This window comes from Zonotrichia albicollis, chromosome 5 (genome assembly GCF_047830755.1).
Source record: "Zonotrichia albicollis isolate bZonAlb1 chromosome 5, bZonAlb1.hap1, whole genome shotgun sequence".
Lineage (NCBI taxonomy): Eukaryota > Metazoa > Chordata > Aves > Passeriformes > Passerellidae > Zonotrichia > Zonotrichia albicollis.
In genome coordinates, this window is record NC_133823.1 from 50,456,337 (window position 1) to 50,477,911 (window position 21,575).

At 37.0% G+C, this 21,575-nt stretch overlaps 1 protein-coding gene across 7 annotated transcripts in view; it reads right to left on the bottom strand.

The window, feature by feature from the left end:
- NSD2 (nuclear receptor binding SET domain protein 2) overlaps positions 1 to 21,575 on the bottom strand; it is a 107,031-nt gene that overhangs the window by 31,853 nt on the left and 53,603 nt on the right. For all 7 annotated transcript variants that reach the window (XM_074541673.1, XM_014266087.3, XM_074541674.1 and 4 more), the window contains 6 exons: positions 12,864 to 13,029; positions 8,732 to 8,898; positions 7,755 to 8,246; positions 3,337 to 3,481; positions 2,239 to 2,316; positions 697 to 815 (listed from right to left, as the gene is read on the bottom strand). In XM_074541673.1, the coding sequence (XP_074397774.1) occupies positions 697 to 815; positions 2,239 to 2,316; positions 3,337 to 3,481; positions 7,755 to 8,246; positions 8,732 to 8,898; positions 12,864 to 13,029 (1,167 nt within the window). The remainder of the gene's footprint in view (positions 1 to 696; positions 816 to 2,238; positions 2,317 to 3,336; positions 3,482 to 7,754; positions 8,247 to 8,731; positions 8,899 to 12,863; positions 13,030 to 21,575) is intronic.

Genomic DNA, 21,575 nt, shown 5'->3' on the forward strand with positions numbered 1-21,575 from the left:
AATATCTACAATATCAACAGAATTAGCAAAATAACCAGCCCACCAAACAAACTGACACCTACAAATAAGACCTCCACAACTCATTAAAAAAATAAATCTACTGCCTTCTATCAGGTTGTTTCATTTGCTTGCTGTACCACTGAAATTCTGAGCAGAAAAGGAGCCTGAAACTTGTGTGATAAATATACTTTTACTGCAGAAATATAAATTTACTGCAGTCTCCTAACCCAAGAAAAGGGGCAGCATGCCACTCTAAAGTGTCCTATAGCCTTCCTGTTTGTGAAAAGTAGCTTTTCTGTTTTGCTTTAATTGCTTTCCTCTCTTCTGACTTTTGTCTAAAGTAACTACTGGCTAAAGATATTTCTTTAACATTCTGGTAAAACTAACTCCAAATCAGGAGGAAAGAAAAAGAACTACAGCGCACAACACCACAGAGAGGTCATGCCTCCCTCTGCACATTTCTTCGGGGAACAGTTTAAGTAGCAAGTGCAACTTGTCCTACCTCCATCCTCAGAACCAAAGGGAAAAATCCCCCAGTGGTAAGCTCACATGGATCTCTGAATATTGACAACAGTTTGGTAAAATATATGGACATTTCTTTTTTAATCCTGAAAATGGAAATGCTGACAAACTTAACTACAGCAATGTGACTGGTGCTGCTATAAATCAACCCCAACAAACCAAGGACATAATTACCTTCCGATTATTCTGTTTATCCATCCTGAGTCTTTTCCTAGGTGCTTCCTGAACTTCAAAATCTTCTGTAGGCTCCTTTGTCCTCTTTTTTTGGTTTCTTTTATTTCCATGTAAATTACCTTGGGATGGGGGATGGGGGAAACTCACATGAAAAATAATCTAAAACCCACTTTGAAATTATTTGAACTGATCTAGTTATTTAAGGTACTTTTCTTTCAGTCATTATTTTTAAAACATGGATAAACATTTACACAGTTTGATGACCTCTTAATGCTTAAGGTCTGGTTTCTGGTGCTAAAGACTAAGTCTAGAAAAGAATCTAAATCAACTGCTTCATACTCAAGTTCTTTTACAAAGATGAGTCTACCTATACAAGCACTAGTTTAAGATCTGAATGTTACTGCCCAACATTTATTTCACATCATCAGACTGCACAGGATTGAGCTGTACAGCTTTTCACTCTCCTGTCACTTTGTAACAGTGCCTTACTACTAAAATTACTTTCTAAGTCCCCTCCTTAAGCCTACTTTAACTGGTGACATCTATTAAGGGGCCTCTGGAAAAGATATCACCAACTGTACAGATTAATTCTCTTTCTGGCCTGGCAGTTCCAGACTCTAACAAGCTGATTGTATTTTACATGAGACCATAAGATCCCTTTCTTTATGAACTTGAATCCTATGAACAGAACCACATTGGCCATTTTAGACCACAAAGTTATTTATATATTTAGATGGTTGTTCACTGTTAAGTTCAAGCAGCTGCTAAATACCAAAGATCACTGAGTAATCTACATATCCCTGCCACAGGTTCCACTATTGTCTGCACCTCAAAAAGATAGATGAGGGTTTGGGAAGTGGTCTGTTTCATCAAGATGAAATGACAACTTAATTAGACTCTTCAGTACTCTCTAGTTTATGAAGCTACAGAGTATTATTAGTATGAAAATTGCAAGCTCCAGGGGCACAAATATGTTAACTGAAAATTGCCCTACAGCTACAAGCATTCTATTTCAGTGGGAACAAATGTCTGTAAATATTAAAAATAGAGCAACTTGAAAATATGGATAATTTTCAAATTAATGTTCTTATCTAAACAATCTAGGACATATTCTATGATCCAACTGAATCCACAAAGCAGACTGAAATGGCTCCAGGAGAACCTGCTACTTACAAAAAGCCAGCAAAAGAAATCCCACAACATTCTTCCAAGTTTAAGAGGATTTGAGATGGGGAACAAGTGAACTGACATATTTTCATCTGTAGGTAACTATAAATGTACACAATATATGTACTAGAAACACCTGGTACAGGTACAATTTCAATTACATTTCTTGCAATATGACACTGAGGAAGGTGAACAAAATTCAGCACTACAGTGTTAAGATATTTAATTTGGGATCCATTAAAGTTCTAACGTCAAGGAAGACAACATCTGAGATAAAATAAAGAGATTATGATACGTGGGCGATTACATAAAAAAATACACTCAACAGCTACTTATAATGATGAGCTATTTGCACAGAACACAAATTTCAATTACTTCTGGATCTTGATCTCCTTTTAGGTGAGTCTTGAAACACTTTACGTTTGGCCTCTCCAATATTCTTCAATGATGAACCTTGAGAGATACAGAATGTGTTTTTTTTTTAAACTGATATCCAAATATTTAACACTTAAAATTTTAAGTTAAAAACTTTTCAATTTTCCACAAAATGATGTTATTTCACACACACACACATAGTTAACAAAACTGACTGCCATTTTTATACAAATTTTTCCAAGTCTCACAAACTTTCAAACACTCCCTCTCATTCTTGTCATTGCCCAAAGCAGCACCTGTTGGCTTCTAATACTTCCATATAAGTCTTCTTACAATGCTGTAAAGCTATTTAAATTTGAAAAATGATAGCTAGTTAAATTTGATAAAGCTCATGCAAATGGCAAACTATCTTCTTCCTCCTCCTTTCTCAAATAAGCAACTCCAAACCCCCTCAAATATTTTGGAAAACAATCGAGACTGTTCGTCAAAAACAAACACCAGAAAAAAGCAACAAAAATACAAGGAGAAAAAAATAAAGTATTTGCAAACTTGCACAAAGTCCTAAAAACTTTGAGTAGCACAATAAAATGCCAAATGGCTGAAGGGTACAGAATAAAGTCTGGAATAGTTCTTCCTGAGTTGATGATGATGTGAAGTAATACACTTTAGGCATATATGAAGAAAAGGTGTAGCACTGATTAAATTTTTAAACCGTTTCTAACTGTTCTATAAAAACAACATCTCGAATTTTACTAGCAGTTAACACTTCACCTTTCCTTCCCACCATCCACTTGTAACAAGCAGTGGATGCAATGGCAGCTGCTTATGGGCAGAAGAAGAATGAGAAATCAGCAATGTCTAAACAGCAGAAGGTTTACATATAACAACTTTTCAGAACAATGAGCAAGAAATGTAGACTTCATGGGTTGCGTTTATTGTAACCATTGGCATTCCTTTGCTATTGGCACAAACACCAAGAATTAAAACTGGAAAACAGTGAAAGCTGTTTTCCCTACAGGGTCTCAAATATGTGCTTAGTTTAATGCCACTATGTATATCAAATTTAGTTAGAGTACACTAGCACAGTTTTACGTTTACCAGAGTCTTCTTCAGATTTGGGAGAGGTCACTATGGCAAACTTTGTGTTATAGCGAGCTTTCTGTTTTTCACTAAGCATGTTCCACTGCGATTCGAGCAGCTCTTCAATCTCCTCACTTGAAGCATCTGGATGTTCAGCAACCACCTATACATGCAGAAATAGGGTTGAATTAAAAAAAAAGTGGCCATTGGAAAGAATGGTGTACACACTTCCAACTTTGGAAAACTGGATACAAACAACAGCCAATATTTCTGCTGTAGACAGAACTAGAATAAAGCCTACTGTATCCAGTTTTGCTTTAAATAACCACTTCTCTGTCTGTCTTTTAAGAAAAAATTAACTAGCTTATTCAGAAATATTAAGACTAATTTTGGAAGTATCTATTTGCCTTTTGCCATTCAAAAACTGAAGTGGAGTAAGTATAAATCTTGTCTTGTGGTCATTAAAAAAAAAAAGGGTATTGTTTCTCAATGAAGTTTAAATATAGATCCATAAATGACAGGCAAGCAATACTGGAATATATGTTTGCCTAGAAAGAAATCCATCAATTCAGAGCAAAACTCATTAATCATAGAACTCGGTACACCTAACTCAGCAGAGAGATTTACATAAGTTAGCATCTGATGCAATTTCCCTGTATTGATTCATCTTTTTTTTTTATGCATATGAACCTTAGCTATGCATCTTTTTTAATGCTATAAGCAGGGCACATGATATCAATCAACAGGGAGTTTAATAGAGTTTCCAGAAGTATACTCAAAAAAAAAAAAACCCACCAAAAAACAAAAAACCAAAACACCAATACTAAAAAAAAAGGAAAAAAAGTCCTTCCAAACTCCTTCAGTATACTCCTACTTCTCCTTAAGGAATATCAGATTTGATTAATCATCCAAGTAAAAAAACTCTATGCTTGTGCAGAAATGAAACAGCAAGTTTAAAAACAATTATTCTCATCTCATTACCCAACATTCTCCAAAATGAGTGATGTAACTGACACCCCAAAAACACAGAGCAAATGAAAAACTAAGTCAAGAAAGCCAATTGTTCAAAGAGTAACACCATTCAACAGAACAGAAATACAAATTTTCTGGTAAGGTGAAATGAGTAAACTTAATTTCTTAGAATTAATGGTCTTACAACTACATTTCCTGTTACCAAACAGGATGCAAGTGTGACTCTTGCTTTTCCAAGTATTAAAATAGCTGCAGTACCTTCCTTCCATTGGTCAGTGTCTAATATGGAAATCCATGCAATAATTTTTCTCTTAGTAGAATTGCCTTGTTTCTACCTGGCATAATCCATCTGCATAAGGCTTGAGGAGTACAACTACCTTTGAAAGCCTCTACTCAATTTAGATTAAAATCCAGCAACTGGATTCACATTACTGAAAGGGAGGAACATAAACCCACAAGATACCCCTTCCACAAATCTCACTTCTTCAGAACACAAAATTAGCATCAATTTTGACTGCTGTCACAAATGTACAGGTCATTGTGCTCAATCTTAATTCTCCAAGAAATAACTAGACTTATTCGGAGAAATGAGATACACAGTAACATTACCTCCAGTCTCAACAAAATAAGAATAACTTTCAGCTGACTAGCAGCACTGTGAAATGACAAGGAAAAGACACTGAGAATGGTGAAGGGACCCTTATAAATAAGGCCTGCAAAGAAAAAGTTCCGTAGTCTTCTCCAAAGTCTCCATGTTAGTGAAATTATTCCTTAATTTTCCTCGCAAGAGACTCAAGGCTCAAATCAATTGATGTAAACAGCATAGCTCTCTGCCTCGCACTTGAATGCCACCTTTATCTCCAGTGAGACACTTCCCTGCTATGCTTACTAGCCTTGTATTTTTCACAGGGGAAGCACACAATACAATAGTACAAAACACATCTTTACTCCTTTGGTAACAGCACAAAATACTTAATGCACCACTACAACCACAAAAGTGCTCCAAGCTTTCAGCACCTCCCTCAGGGATGTGGGAAGTGTGTCTCTTAAATCATTAAAAACATTCTCCAGCAGTTAAATAATAATAAAATCAAACCCATATATGAATCTCACTACCCCACAAAGCCAGACTCCAAGCAAGACACAGCAGAAATGGCTCCACTTTTAAGACAGCTTGGTATTATTAGAGGCCCCACAAGAGGAGTCCTCAGCCATCCCTTTCACTTCCATCCCTCCCCAAGACTGGGGACAGAGAGCCTCTTCGGGGTCTGTAATGCTCCTTTTTTCTCAGTTTCTACATGCAAATACTAAGAAAGTCATACACTAAACTCTCCAATGCCACCAGTTCAAGCAGCTCAAAACCAGGTTTGTGTTTTAGCCAACATCATCACTCTTTCTAAAGCATCAGAACATCTACAACACAGCAAAACAAACTCTTGGTGCAAGTCATGCAAGTTGAACCAGATAAGCCTAAACAGCAGGGGACATTCCAAATCTCAGGTTAGAATCTCCACCTTCCACCAATGGCATGAACCTGCCAGTTTAAAAGCAACGTGAAAGGCAAAAAGCATAAATATCTAAGTTGGTGTTTTCTCACTTTGCCAGTCAAATTCCAATCATGACAAAGGGAAGACAGGTTCTGATGATCAGTCAGAGGTATCTGCATCTTTCACAACCTAGTTCTGTTCTACCCACAGAAGTGTTTCTGTACCTGTTAGAATGGATCACACATTCAGGCAGATTTGGGTTTTCATGACAGATCTCATTAAAAGGTATTCTAGGCAGAAATGGTAGGATGCCCTCTCTCTAAAAATACATAATATTTTTAAACTTATTTCCTTCTACTTTAACTTTGTGCAACATTAGCCACTATGATCAGTGAGAATTTCAAGTTTAAGAAAATTTTTCAATTTCCTGAAATGACACTGAAGAACATGTATTTCCTCAATTTTACATATTCTAATAGTCTTCATATTTTCCATCTATTAATTTGAAAATTACAGTATAACAACAGCAGGGAACAAAGTGCGATAACTGGCACAGAAAATAGAAATACCAGAGACTCAGCACATCTCTTCTCTGCAAGGTGTGTTTGGCTAAGAGTCCATAAAGCCAGTCATCATAATCTCATTTCTTCCAGAGAAGCAACTGTATGTCCCTCAATATTGCAAAAGACTTCTTGCTATGTACACTGAAGGCCAAGGTGATTCCCTCTTGCAATGTCACTTACACAAGAACTGGGAATAGAACTCATGTGTCTCCAACATGAGACAGATGATTTACCCATACAGCTTTTCATAATTAGTATGTCAAAATCTGTATTTAATTGTCTGGCTACAAGACCACTTCCTTTCCAGAGCCAGCAAACTGCAATGCCAATGCTCTTCTCAACTCAACCAAAGCCACTAAAAAGGTTTATGTAATATTGTGCTCATTTTCATTCTCAATATTACCTTAAATTTCAATGATCTAATAAGATCCCAAGTTGAACCACAACTAATTGACTTCCATCCAACAGAATCTGCTTTCCAATATTCCTTTATAAAGTTTACATCTATTAATTCTTTTCTAATACAAGTATGCTACAATGAAGTCAACCATTCAGTAGCTAAAGAGTATGACAAAGTCCTCACTAACTTCTTGATCCTTCTGTGAACAATATGTAATAGTACAAGAAAACACACACTAGCTTCAGATCATGGAACAGTACTATAAATGGACTAAAAGACTGAAAGGAAGAAAAATCCTGATTCAAAGTAATGCTAAGTCCTGTTTGAAAAGTAATGAGCTACACCAGCAGTAGTGCTTTTTTTTTACACTTTTAAGTCTTCCTAAAACAAACTGATAATAACATACTGTTTTATTTATTCTACCTTGTATTGGAGTGTAAGTGCCTCAAGAGGACCTAGTTTCTGTCCCAGAAGATTGCACACACTGACAGTGATTTTTACAAGCTTTGGTAAGCAGCTTCTTTTGAAGCTCAGCAAAAGGTTTCAGGTAAGTAAATTAAGTTTTGAAGTGTTCAAAGATAAGGGAACACACAGAATCAACTGAGCCATATCCTCAGAAAGAATGTAAAAGTTGTCTACAAGCAGATTGCCATGAACAGCATAATCTTTGTTACCGTTGTCTGAGCATATATGTATGCATATGTATTGTATTGTACATACACTAAAGACAAAATATGGCTGATACAAAGGACTACTGGTTTATGTGGGAAGATACTAACACAACTTTTGCTTGAAATACAAAAGCAGTTATCACCATTTTGTTTATATTGCTCACTTACATTCCCTTCTTTCTCTATTTCTGTCTAGAATAAGATTTGATGCAGGCACTGTCAAACCCAGAATATATAGATTGTGCAGTAATAACTGATTTTTGTTTACTAAAGTAAAGTAGTTTCTTCAAGTACAGAAATGAGAAGAGGCAATCAACAATAATAACAGCTGAAAGAGACTAACCTCATCTCTGTACTTCTGACAAAAGACCAAAAACTGAGATACTGCATCGCCCTTTCTGCTTCGTGGAGTAGACGCTGGAGTTTTCTTTCTATTGAGAGGGGAGCCTATCCCTCTTTTGGATTCTGCCTGTTCAGATGACTTTTGAGGAGTAGTATTCTTATCCTCCAACTGACTGCTCTCCTGCATATCATCAGCAGCAGAGAGTTTTGATGTCCTTCTCCTCCTCTTGCTAGGAATGCCAGACTCCTTCATTGACTTCAGATTTGGAGTGGTTTCTTCATGTGAGTAGGACGACTCATCCATCTCCTCCAAGGGTTCCACAGCAATGCCAACCTCCTTTGCCACTCGAGGGTTGAGGTGGGGTCTGTCCCTGACATAGATGAAGGTGTACTTGGCCTTGCGCTCCTCCACTGTCATGGCCACAGCTTCACTGGCCTGCTGCACACCCATCTCCCACTGCGGCCGCAGCTTCCCCGACACCGGCTTCAGCATCTGCAACACGAGACAGCCTGTGAGCCATCTGCCCACCTGCGACTGCAAAATGCTGACATTGACATCAAACAACCCCAAGAGACCAATTATCATGCAGGTCTGGAATTCAGAGCTCAAATGGAGCTGTATTTAATAATACCGATACCACAGATGAATCCATGACAAAGCAGAAGAGTCCTGATGTTTAGTGAGTAACAAAAAGTGGGAAATAATTGTCATGCAGGTCTGTGATTCAGAGTTCAAATGAAGCTGTACTGGATACAACTGACACCACAGGGAAATCCATGACAAAGCAGAAGAGTACTGATGTTTACTGAGTAACAAACAGTGGTAAATCACCCCATCCTTTGCATCTATAAATGAAATGTAAGACTCCTGTAAAACAAGCTGTCTTTAAGCTTTTTATAATACCTATTTATATCCATACATCTCTGTAATGCTAAAATAAAAAGCTCCAAATCTTGCCTGATTTGGGAACTTCTTACCTTTATTTTCTCTGCTTTAGTGAGGGCTTGTCTTGCACTCTCTTGGCATAATTGTTCAAACTGGTCTTTTTCTTTGAAGGGCACCAGGCTCTTCTCAAATATCCAGGCTCGCTCTGGGGCATCTCCAAAAAACTGAACGTGATATTGACGAAAACTCTTCTTCTGTCCTGAAAATTAAAAAAAAAAAAAACACATGTATTTAAGATCTAGACTCTGGTAAGCCCCTGCAGACTTGAAGTCTGTAAGCTGCTACAGTTGCCATAACAAAAGCACAATAAAACTGGATAACCTTTCAAAAACACACTTAAACCAGTCTGAAAGTCTCTGAAAGATAATGTATGAAGTCTGACCCAAAAGCTCAAGAGTTTAATTCCCAGCAAGAACATGCTTGGCTAAATTAACTTGAGGTTACAATCACCTGTCAGTTTTCCACGTATATTAACTTTACATGTAGGTCTGGGTGTTTCTGAAAATGAATTCAGCATTTAATTCCCAAGGAACACTGAGAAAGTTCCACAGCTTGGAGAGCCTGTGCACTCAGCCTCCTCCCTAAGTCTCCTAAAATTTATCTTTTTGTATTCTTAAACAGAGACACGTATTTAATCCGTTTTTAACCCTTGCAATCACAACTTCATAATAATCAAGAATTTTCAGGAAACAAAGAAATCAATAAAGGATTTGGCTGGCGGAAGGGAGACTGGAGGGATAAAAATACAATTTTGACATCTAAATAAGAAGCATTTTTTTCTTCTAAAACTAAAAATATTTTCCTTTTTCCCCTAGAAAAACAGGAGGAACATTGTCTCACTGTGGTATGATACAGGCATACAACCTTTGCCTTCCCAAGGTCTCAGCTATTCTACAGAAAATGGGGAAGATACCACTTACAAAACTCATCAAAGGGTTCTAAGTTAACAATGAATTTCTAAAAGGCAGAGGTAAGAGATCACACTTAAGATGTCCTCTAACACCTTGTTCATTAGAACTTGTAAGTTTGCTAAGTGTTCAAATGATGGTCTTGTTTAAAAATAGAAAAGGTTTTAAGCTGCACTTCTGTGTTTGCAAATTCAATCCTGCTGGATCAAATATGCTCCCTGCAGTACCTGTGGTTCCTCCAGTGTCACCACACCAGTTTGTCCTACACATAGACTAGACAGCAGACAAACTCAGGAAGGATGGACACCCACTAGGTACCAATAACAGCCACAATTCTGTTACAGGTGACTTCAAACTACGTCTAGATTCCATTTGGAATTCCATTATTCATACACTGCATGTCTTCAGGCTTAGACACCAAATAGATCTAATTGATTGCTTCATACTTTATTTTTGGGGTTTCTAGAGTTAGAAAGAACTTTCTTTTCATGGTGATTCAGCCAATAATGGTGATTATTTTAATAGGGGATTAATCTTGTAAAATATGGCATCTGGAGGGGTAATAATGGTATGGGCAAAAATTTTAATATATACATGTAATGTTTTATAACAATTACGAACTTACACTATATATAAAAACATCTATGAGTACTACAAGAACTGTAATGACTCATCTGAGATCAGATATGAGAATCTAGAGAAAGGGCAGAGGAAAAGTCTTGGGATTGTAACCATCACACATCCAATCAGTAATCTAACATATGTTCCAGAGCTGCCTAGTCAGGAAAAACTGTCTTGCAATAACTTTGTGCTCATCAAGAAAATGTTTAAGTAGTGACTACAGAGCTCTTATGACTTAATCTGTCTATTTTACCAGGATGCCCTGGCTGCATACAGAGAAGCCACAGCCTAGGATTCCAACCTCCTGTAAAGATCTGCCAAGAGCCCACTTGCCAAGCAGGCAGGCGCTGTGCTCCTTTTGCACTGTAATGCTGCACAGCTGTAACTGCCTAATTAAGGAGACTAAGTAATAGTTCCTGCCACTAGAGTCACAAACCTAGTGGTGAATGTTCAGGTACCCTCTGAGAGTTGAATTTGTACCAATGCTCCTGGATAAAATAATGACATTCATTTGTGGCCGCATTTCTCTTCACAGAGAAATGCAAGGCACAACTTCCCAAGGATTTTCTGGGATTCACATTCTCTGCACCTCAGAGAAAGAAAAAACAATTCTTATCTCATTTACTGCTCCTGTGTTTTGGAACAAGTGGAATGCATTGTGGAAGACTGTTTACCTGAAGGGAATTGGTAAATGGATTCTGATGTGAGTGTTTTGATTCATTGACCAATGGAACCCATGTTTGTGTGTCAGGACTCTGGGCTGACAGTCACAAGATTCTGGGCAGTTTTGTTGGGTTGAGTGCTTGTGTAGTTTCAATTTAGATGTAGTGTAATATAGTATAGAATAGTATAGTATAATAAAGTAATTCATTAGCCTTCTGATATCAATGGAGTCAGATGCATCATTTCTCCCCATCGTCGGGGTTGCCTGATTTTCTGATATTCATTAACGATTGTTACATACGGAAACTTAATTTTTGGCCCACAGAATCCTGAAGCAACTAATTGTTGGCAGTTTGGGAGAGTGTTCTGGGAGCCCACCTCTTCCCTGGTGCTTCTCTGTATCTGAGCATCTGTGGTTGAACACAGCCAGAGACAGGATATTCAGTGAGATGGGGCTTTAGCCAGACTCACACAGACTTTTTTACACAAAAATGTACTTCCCACAAGTTGAAAGTTATTAATTTTTATTAAGCCTAATCAGCTGGAATGATCAAATCAAGGGGCAACATCCAGAAATTCAGACTGCTTATAAACACTTGATCCTACGCCTAGAAATGAAAAATACAGAGACATAGCTCAGTATTTCTACAATTCACTGACAAAAGACCTTTTTATTTCTTGCAAGAAGAGACTTTTGATAGTGCCTAAATAATAAAGAGTAGGTGGAAGGTAAGACTGAAAATACCTACTAATAAAATACATACATCAGAATGCATTTATTAGTCAGGATGGCTGGTCAGACACTGACTAAACTCTTCAAGGAAAAGGCAGGCCCAAACCCACTCCAGAGCAAATATGAGAAATGACCATCTCTCCCATAATAAGGGAAATTAACATTGCAAAGTATGTGAGCCCTTCTTTCTGTTCGTGCTCCACAGGCTGCATTCAGACATTGGGTTTTCCTGGATCTGTTTCTATAGTTTCTGATAAAGATGCACCATGAAGATTCTAGATAATGAACATAAACCCTGCTCCTTTCAAGGAACAGAGCAATTGTTAGGAACAAATACACAGCTCTACTACTCTCAAAATCCATCTCTTTATGTCATATTAGACCTAATAATCCAAAGACTAAAAATGACAGGGACTGCCTGATCCAAACTCTGAAAGACTGCAACAAGGAAAATTTGTCTGACGAGTCTATAGTAACATTCCAACAACTGTATTCAGAATGCTTGAAAAAGTTCTCAAGAAGCCATTTAGTTTACTACCAATTTTGAATATAGCTATAATCCTAGAGATATTAATCCAATTTGTACTTAAAACCCTCCTATGAATGAGATCAGACCATTTATCTAGGCAATCCATCCCAATGCTTCACTGCTTTCAGCCTTTCCAACTCTTTCTTAATGCGTAGTCTAAATATTTATTGCTACTAAAGCCTCAAAAGTTTCAGGTATCAGGACAGAGAACAAAGGTGCAAATGAGATTAAGAAATTGTACAGATTCATTCCTAAAAATTTCATTAATACTTGGCAGTTCCTGCATTTTAAATCAACTAATATTGTATGTAGATATCAGTACTGACTCTATGAATCAGAGAAAATTTAGCTGCCTGAATTATAGATTGCTTTTAGTAAATCACAATCATCAGGAATATTTAATTCCCATCAGCTTTAATAAAATTTTTAGCCTGTATCAATTTACCAAGCTTCTCCACAGAAACAATGAAAACACTCTTAGGTTTATTTTTTTTCTTTTTTTAAGAAGACTCCAAACAGTTTGACAGCTCACAATTTTGGTATCTTTCAGATAACACTTGAGTTAAAAGACACACTGCTATATACTCAAGAATAGTATTTACATGATTTTAACATTCCTGCTGACAAGTTGCTGATTAACCGCATAGACGAAGAACAGAATTTTTCCAAAGCAATAATTTTGTTTACCTGAAGAAATCTGAATGACATACCTTTTAGTTTAGTGTAGGCATGGAGAACAGGATCAGCAGAAACCATACACGGCCACCACGGGAAGCCAGACACTTTGGACCACACTAGATCTCCTATATTATACTTCAACAGATGGACTTTTTCCTCTTTGATGGTACTCTGAGTTTGATCTCTCTTAGCAGGAGCCTTAAAAAGAAAAAAAGAAAAGCCAAACTGATAATCTTTTTTTCAGATATGCATCAGGGGTAATAGAAGGAGGAAAATAAGAAATAGTTCAAAAAAAGTGCTGTCATGTTTGCTAGTAAACAATAATTGCATTTCATGTGTAATGAAAACCTTAAAGTTTAAGTCATAGCTTTTGTTTTCTAAAAGTGAAAAAAATCCACATTCCAATTACAGTTTTGTTTTTAATTAGAAATATTGGCAAGTAAGCTGTGGTTTGCCTTTGTCTTTTCAAATAACTTCTGAGAGACCATCAGGAAGGCTTAATTTGATTTCAAATACATTACCTAAGCACTGGATGAAGATGTGGAAAAGTCAACCTCCCTCTGTACTTAATATTATTAATCAAGTTAAGTGCTATACACACAAATGTACTATTAGATTAAAAAAAAAAAAACTCAAAAAACCAAAACCAAACAAACCCCCCAGACTAGAACAGACTGAAATATTGTCTTTATGTCTGAATAGAAACTACAGAAATAACCAGTTTTAAACCCTAAGCCCTCCATCTTTCAGCTCTTTTTTCACATACTGAGAACTTGTAACATGAACCATTCCCCACATACTTTTGTGAGATTTTTTTCTGTTCCAGTTCTAACAGTAGACATTTGTGAGTGCTCCATTGATGCTGTAAAGCTATTTTAGCTATTGGAAAACAATTACAGAACTATTTCCACTTCAAGGGATAGATTTAGCTACAAGGGTGTTTCATGTTCTCCTATGACAGACACATTTTTACTACATAATAAAGTTCAGCAACACAGACATTATTCACCAACTAAAACCATTTCACAGAGTTAGCTGCATTTTGTCTCTTTGGATTCATTTGTTATATTTGATATAAATAGAGTGCACCTTTATCTAGGTAAGCATTAACTCTGGAAAAAAGCACAGAAGGTATCTCATTACAAACCTATCACGTATTTTATTAAATCACGTATTTTGAATCTCCTTTTTAATTTTCTAGTACTAAATTTATATGCAACATTTATCATTCATCTTGTATAATACCAGCTCATCATTCAGAAGGCAGTTAAAATTAATTAGAAGAGGCAAGAGGAAAGAAAGAAGACACTTAAGAGAGCAAAAATCTAGAATTTATAAACCAGTACTTGGAGCATTATGCTGAATCAGAGTAAGTCACTTTACCTTGTACCTATTTTCAAATCCAGCAAATACTCCCATAAATAATAACACATTATATTCTAAACACAAACAACTAAAATCTCTGATGTGCTGCAACTGCATAGAGATTTATTTGCAACTCAAACATGGAGAGGTACATCCAGTCAAATCCCCTAAAACTCAATGTACTTAGAAATCAGTTTCTCAAAGCTTTTAAAACTCTGCTTGGTAAACGTACATGAAGCCAAGTCCTCTGATTGCTAGGGACAATTACTCATCCAGTGATTCAGCTTTTCTGGTGAATTCAGACTTGGTTCATGTGACTCCAGCTGGAGCTACATTCCCATGTCTCAAGGTTTTTGGCTCTCTGAGGATTCTCTAAGACTGTCAGAAAACCCCTTCTGTGAGCTTGCCTCAAGTCCAGCACTCTCAACAGACCTAAGAGATTCCAAGCAGATGTGAAAAATCAAATGCTCTTTCTAGCAGTTAACAATGATGTGAAAAGTTATGCTTAAAAGCCAAAACTTAAGAAGCCCATATGTCAGGGGCAGGTCTGGAAAAACATTAATCCTGACACAACAAACCAACTTCAGCAATTCAGCTGAAGAGGTAGGAAGGATGGAATTTTTTTTCAATGAATCAACTTTTCAGAAATGTGAAAGTTACTCAGGAGTCTGAAACTCATTTTTAATTTATGACTCCCTGTATTCTTCAGAAAGTGCAACTAAGCTACAAAGATTTATGACTCTAGTCTGAGAGGGAGCTGGCTGGAATAATGAAAAGGCTCTAGCAGTGCTTCTAACTGCAGCATAACATAAAAGGGGTGGCAGTACAGGGGAGAATACCACATTCCAATGTGTCTACAAGCACTTCACAAAATTTTAGAAAAGCCCAGAATACTTTTACTATACTAGATCCTGATAAAAAAAATGACAGGCTCTGATAAAACCTGCAAGGTTTATCTGTGGTGGGTTTGACGTAATTAGGTTTTTTTCTATTGATAAAACATTCATACTTTAACAGAATGGCAAAATACAGCACAGCATTCGATATCCATGGAGCTGTCATATTAGATTTTTAAGAAGTTTACAGAAAACATCACCACTTGCTCACTTCCATCTTACCTTCCCACACCATTCTGGTTTAGTTTGATTTTCTCATTCTGGGAATTGCTCTGATGTATTCCATAGGTATCCCAACAGTAAACAATGAGGTGCAATTCCTGGCATGCACTTTGGACATGCAGCTGTAGGACACCAACAGTTTATTCAATACTCCTTCTCAGAAACATTTTTGCAAACCAAATGCAGTCACACGTACAGATTTCACAGTCATATGTATAGATTTTACTTCAGTATCCAGGTAGGGTTATTTTAATTATTAATACAAGGGTGAAAAAATTAATTTCTAAACAAATTTGCCACCCAATCCCCTCTCTTCTCATACACTGAGGACTGAAGCTCCTTTATAAGACACTTGTATTCTCTGCATTTTTAAAGAATAGGAGATCACTGTCAAGTTACAAAATGGTATAGAAGAAAAGCAATTCAGCTTGCAGTTTATTTTTCCTCCCAAAGGAAACAGAAATTGTTGTTTAGGGAAGTCTGAACTCCTAACAATATGTGGTCAGACAGCACAGGGCATCTGTGCACTCACGAAGATGGAGAGGCAGGACTAGAACAGAAGCACAGTCCTGTGGGCTGTGAGAGTGCAGGGAAGAAGAGAAGAAGAATGCAGGGAACATCTCCTGCCAGACCTGACCAATTCTTCCTGCAATGATATTTAAGCAAACAAATTAAGATGGGAAATTCCTGGTTCACAACACATCTGTAAAAAAAGGGAAGATCACACAAAATCAAACTATTTTAAAATACCTTCCTCTCAAATTTTGGCTCCTTTGTGTCTTTTTCATAACTTCTTTGTTCTTGAAATTGTTCTCATTTGTAATTAGATCTCCTATCCATTAATGTCAGCAGCCTCCCTGTGCTGCAGAGGAGCACAAAACACTCTCTGGTTCTGCCACTGCTAAGTAAGTCCAGAGTGCCCTGCATACGCCCCATCCCATTACCTTTAACTGCAGTTTTGCCAGAATTAAAACCATTTAATTGCAGAACTTCCTTGAGCTTTCCATCCTTAGTTACAGGCAAGCTCTGCAGCCTGAGGAGCTCCCCCCTCAGTCACCCCAGCCCCAAACTTTAAACCAGCTACACTAAACATCAGAAGGAGACAGCTTGGGATCAGAGTACTTTTCTACTTTAAGGAATTTGAGGATTTTGTTCCTCTTTCAAACAGGAGACTGCAGAGAATTTACAAAGATGGGCAGTGCTGAGGTGGAGGTGATGACTCCCACAGAGACTAATCCTAACACTGGATACACAAACCATTCCACAGGCTTTGCACTACTCAGGATGGCAGACACTGAATGTCCTGACTTTCTGCAGCAATGAAACAATTGCTTGGAAAGGCAGCTAGATGGACTTCAAGTTTATTTTGTCCAGGAGGATGTGGAATGTGAAAATTAAGGAAGTCCTTTACAGCAACTGAGTTTCCCTTTGAGAAATTATGACTAGAGGAGAAGCAGCATCCTCAAAAACTCATCTGGGCCATCAGCTGCAGTAGGCTGAGAAGAACTGAAAAATAAAACAAAAATTTAACATGCTTTTCCTCTTTCCTTTACATATGACAGATTTGTTTGTCATTCCCTCAGCACTTTCACAGGCAATGAGTGACAGGCAGATTGACAAGAATTCACAACACTGCTGTCAGCATTCTACCAGCCCAAATAAGTGGCTTGGCCACAGAAAACACTAGTATTTAATTAAGTTTGGCTACATTTGCTCAAAAAAATCCAATCAACTTCCATTTAGTTCTAATCCGCTTGAATATGATGAGACAAGAACACACCATGAATAATAGGTCATTTCAAAGTTTAAAAGTATCTTTAAATTACCAGAACCAAACTCATTTAAGGACAGCATCTTTACTGCATAGAGAGCTTTAGGTTTGTTTGTCGACTCTGCTATGAAAACATCATGATGAGTGCTTAGAAAAAAAGGGAGAAAGGTAGATTTTTAAAAAACACCTGGAAGGCTTATTAGATGGTGCCAGATTGAGATTACTTTATCCCTTTTAAAAGTACACAGTGGTGTTCTGGGTGTATTTCAGCTATTTTGTGTGTATATGCTCTTGTGCACACATATGCAAGGAATTATAACCCTTCAAAATTATTGAAAATTACCTTTAGCATCAAAGAACTACTACCTCACTATATAAACTTAAAAAGCTATAGAAATCATAAAAAAAAGTCTGCTGATTGTCACAAAGGGATTAGACAATGTTGAGAACTGGTGAAGTTCTCAAGTCTCCACAACACTGTAAGAATTTAAGACTGGACAAAAAAAGTATGAACCATTAAGACAAGTGAAGACAGTAAATGCTCTTTTCTGTATAATGTTACTAGGAAGTACATATTGAACAGCTTAAGCTGCAGATATCTGGTATTTCCGTTTTCATTTTCACTCTGTACCAAAGAACTTCCACTTTCACTATAGCAGAGGGCTCTGCTACAAACACAGACTGCTGGAAGTCCAGCTGCAGGCAGGAGAAAAACAAAGCTCCTCACATTACAAAGAAACTAAACCAAAATAACCAAGGCCCCTAAACAGAATATATACAATTAAAATGCATTCTGAATTGAAGTTAGAACATACAAACTTAGTCAAAGCTATTCCCTTCCTATGGAAAAAAATAAGATTTACTATGGAAAAAGCTAAGACTGGTTGCTGACCAAACACACATTATTTTTCTCTTCCTGCTATCTACTTGTGCTGTGCTTTGCCAGCTAAAACTCCTACTGTCTCTCATGATTCTGCGTAATGAAAATAAAAGTGAAAATGTTTTGTTTTGTCTTCCCTGTCTATCAGCACAGATAGAGAACTAAGGAAATGGTAGTACAAAAAATATTCCTTTCAGAGGTTCAGGAGAGGTGGTTGGTGTTTCTAGAGAAGAAGAGAGCAACAGAACAGAAAATATAATTTTTGTAATATTTTACTGCTTGAATTCCCCAATGACTAAGGATATCATAACCTAAAAAAACAACAAACCAAAGTAACAGGACAACAATCCCGTGCCTTCCTTCCTCCAAATACCACAATAACAATTATGTGCTCATTTAGTGAAAAATTCAGGAATTTCATATGCCAAAAGACAAATCCACATTCAGTCTTCAGCCCAAGGCACGCAGGGATGCAGGTACTGTCCCCAAGAGTGACGTTTTGTCATCCCACGGAGAAATGGCTGTTTCTCACTCTGTGACTGGGGACAAAAATCTCATTAAATCAAATCACTTCAAAGCCCAAAACTACAACTACAGCTGATCAAAAGCAGTGCAAACTCCTCTGTATGTACTATTGTTTCAAATAACAAATGTAGCAACTTAAGTCTCATTCTATGTCATCATTCTATGGGATTCTGCCTGTAAAAATACAGTATCCTCCCAGCCCTAACTGCCTAAGTGGTTTTAAATTTTTAAGATTATAATGCACACATTATAGTGAATCTGTTTATCCCCAAAGGACCTGAGAGGCCCTATTTTTATTCCAGTATCTCCCATATTCTAGGATGCAGGGGAGTATATTCAGATAGTATGACAAGTGACTGAATATATTAAGAATTAAACTAAAGCTTCTTCACTTGTTATATTCTGTTCACTACCTAATGGAAGAATGCTGTGCAATTACATACTTGCAAACCACTGCCTACAGAGAGAATGTTTCGGGCAGAAGAGTAAAGAGTAAACCAGAATTTCACAAGATTAAGGAAAAATGTGGAATTATTGCTACAAAATGGAGAAGGATGAAGAAACCAAGAAAGAAGCAGTGCACTGGCAAAGTTTTATATTCCATCTTCAGTAAAAGAAGAGGACACTACAACAGAGCATTCAAAAGACTGCAGCTCCCAAAAGGCCATTGCATCCATATCTGCACAATTAAATCTGCAACAACCTCATAAAATATACAGTGAGGTAAAGACTGCTGAGGGGGAAGAGGACATGAAATGTCTACATCAGAACAGAAAAACAAACAAACTCTATTCTGAACTGGCTTGTTAAGTTTTTTAATTTGTAATTCTTTTATACCAAACTAGAGATTTAACTAAAATCTTATAAATTCAATTTTGAGAGCAATTACATTAAATGTATTTCATCAAGTTACCTTTCACTTTCTTTTATTACTAACCGCTTACTTAATTTCTTCTATTACTAAAAGGGGGTCAAATCTGACAGTGTGAAAAATTATGTTTGCAGAAGACAGTATATTCTTATCTTCCTGCCACAACCCAAATTATTTTTTTTTTCCTTCAACATGCTTAGATGGTAAAGCTATAAAATAATGTAAAAAAATGCTGAAGAAAATCACTGCAGATCTGAAAACTCTTCTGTGCTGGCTGAGGCTGTTTGAACCACATATTAAGTTTTATCACAATGGGTTTGTTTCCTCCATTTCTTCCCACTCATCTAAAGCAGATAGTGAACAGCAGGCTGAGTGTCACCATGCAGGACGCTTCTCTCCAGGAGGGAAAGTAAACAAAAGAGAATAAAATTCATTGAAGTTTAGACAGGGATGTATGGTTTTTTCAGAATGTAGGTTGCGGATTTTAAAACAAGACAGAAGTTCAAATTTGTCTTTCAAATCAAGCAGTAAACTCCTGGTTCCATTTCAAATCTTTTTTTTTTTTTCTGGCTTTGGTTCCCTCATTAGCAAGTCTCTAGCAGATGAGAAAATTCCATTTAAAAGCAAATCTGTCTACTGAAAGTCTTCCTTTACCCAAACACTATATAAGCAAGTATTTCAGACATAAACTTTAAATGATATTTTAGTAACTAGGACACAACTCTTCTTTCAGAGTAAAGAGCTGAAGAGAAACAGACTCAATCACTCACAGATTCAGTAAAACGTGAGATCTGGAGCACTTCCCAATCCTCGGTTTTTCTTAAAAATATGGAGATTAGTTTCTTTCAGCTGTTTTACTGAATTTCTGCATTTTCATTTAGATTACCTCCTAAATTTTAAGTTACTGGCTTATTAATGAAAGGTTTTATGTTTCAGAAATTTAAACTAGATAATGTTTGATCACAATGAACATGCCCATCTTTTATAATGTGTATTAGAAAAAGATTTCTCCCTATATCCTGTGTATCTGACCTTCACCCACCCTCAAAGGTTTAAACTTTTGATGTGGTATCTGGGTATGAAAGACAGTGTGGATACAAGATGCTACAGAAATCTGTAAAAAAAATCTGTTCCTCTGCAGAGCCATGAGGAACTCTGGCATGAGAAATGATTATTTCTGAACAACTTCCATATGAACTTCACACAGGATAACAGAGTGAAAGCTAAATCATCTCAGCATACCTACAGATTTTCAGAATGCCACATCCATATGTAGCTTGTTATCTGCATGTTCAAGATGCAAGAATGTTATCTACATTCTTCAAGATCAGAATCTGTAACAGAACTTTATCTTTAGCACTCTTCTACACCCTTACAGAGCTTGCCCAGGACACTTTCTGAACAGGTGTCCTCCTCCTGGCAGCTCACAGACATCCAGGACAGCATTGGTACATATTCTGAATCCTAATATTGCCAGAAAACTGAAAAACCCAAGTCCGGACAGCACCGCCTAAAGGCCACTGGATTTACAGGACACTTTTCTGGAGAAGGCAGAGACTTACCTCTGCCTTTCTTTTCTTAATAACAAGAACACTTCTGAAGGCAGCTGACTAAGCTTAAACAGAACAAACAATTATTGGGCATAAAAGGGCTCTGTTAGTTGACTAATATTTTGACATAGTCCAAGTATTACTTTGCTTTAGAGATCAGATCTTTAAAATAAATTCCCATATCTAAAAGCAGGCACAAGAACTTTCACAAGTTCTCCTGTTACATTCACCTAGCAGGGCCTTCTCTTCTACAGATAAAATGCCAAATCAGTGGTGAAAAGCCTGAGACAGGTGGGGGAAGACAACCAAGAAAATCCTGAACATTACCTTAACTTGGCAATGCTGAAGCTTATTTCTGAAACATCCCTTATTTCCAGCAATAAAAACCTCCAGAAAGCCTGGGAAACCCCAACCCCATATGAATATTAAAATAGGGCAATCTTTGCAGTCCAAAATAATGATGAACATAACCAAAGTGCTGTCAATTCTAGCAGAACTAAGATCCCAAATTGTTTCACTTCACCACAAGCATCCACAACATACACTCAAGTTGACATTTATTTACCAAACTAACAAAACAGCAAAAAATAAACAAAATCAAGCTTTTCTAGCATTAGTTGCTGCTATGAGATCACAAATTCCCTTCTCACACAAGCACAGCAGG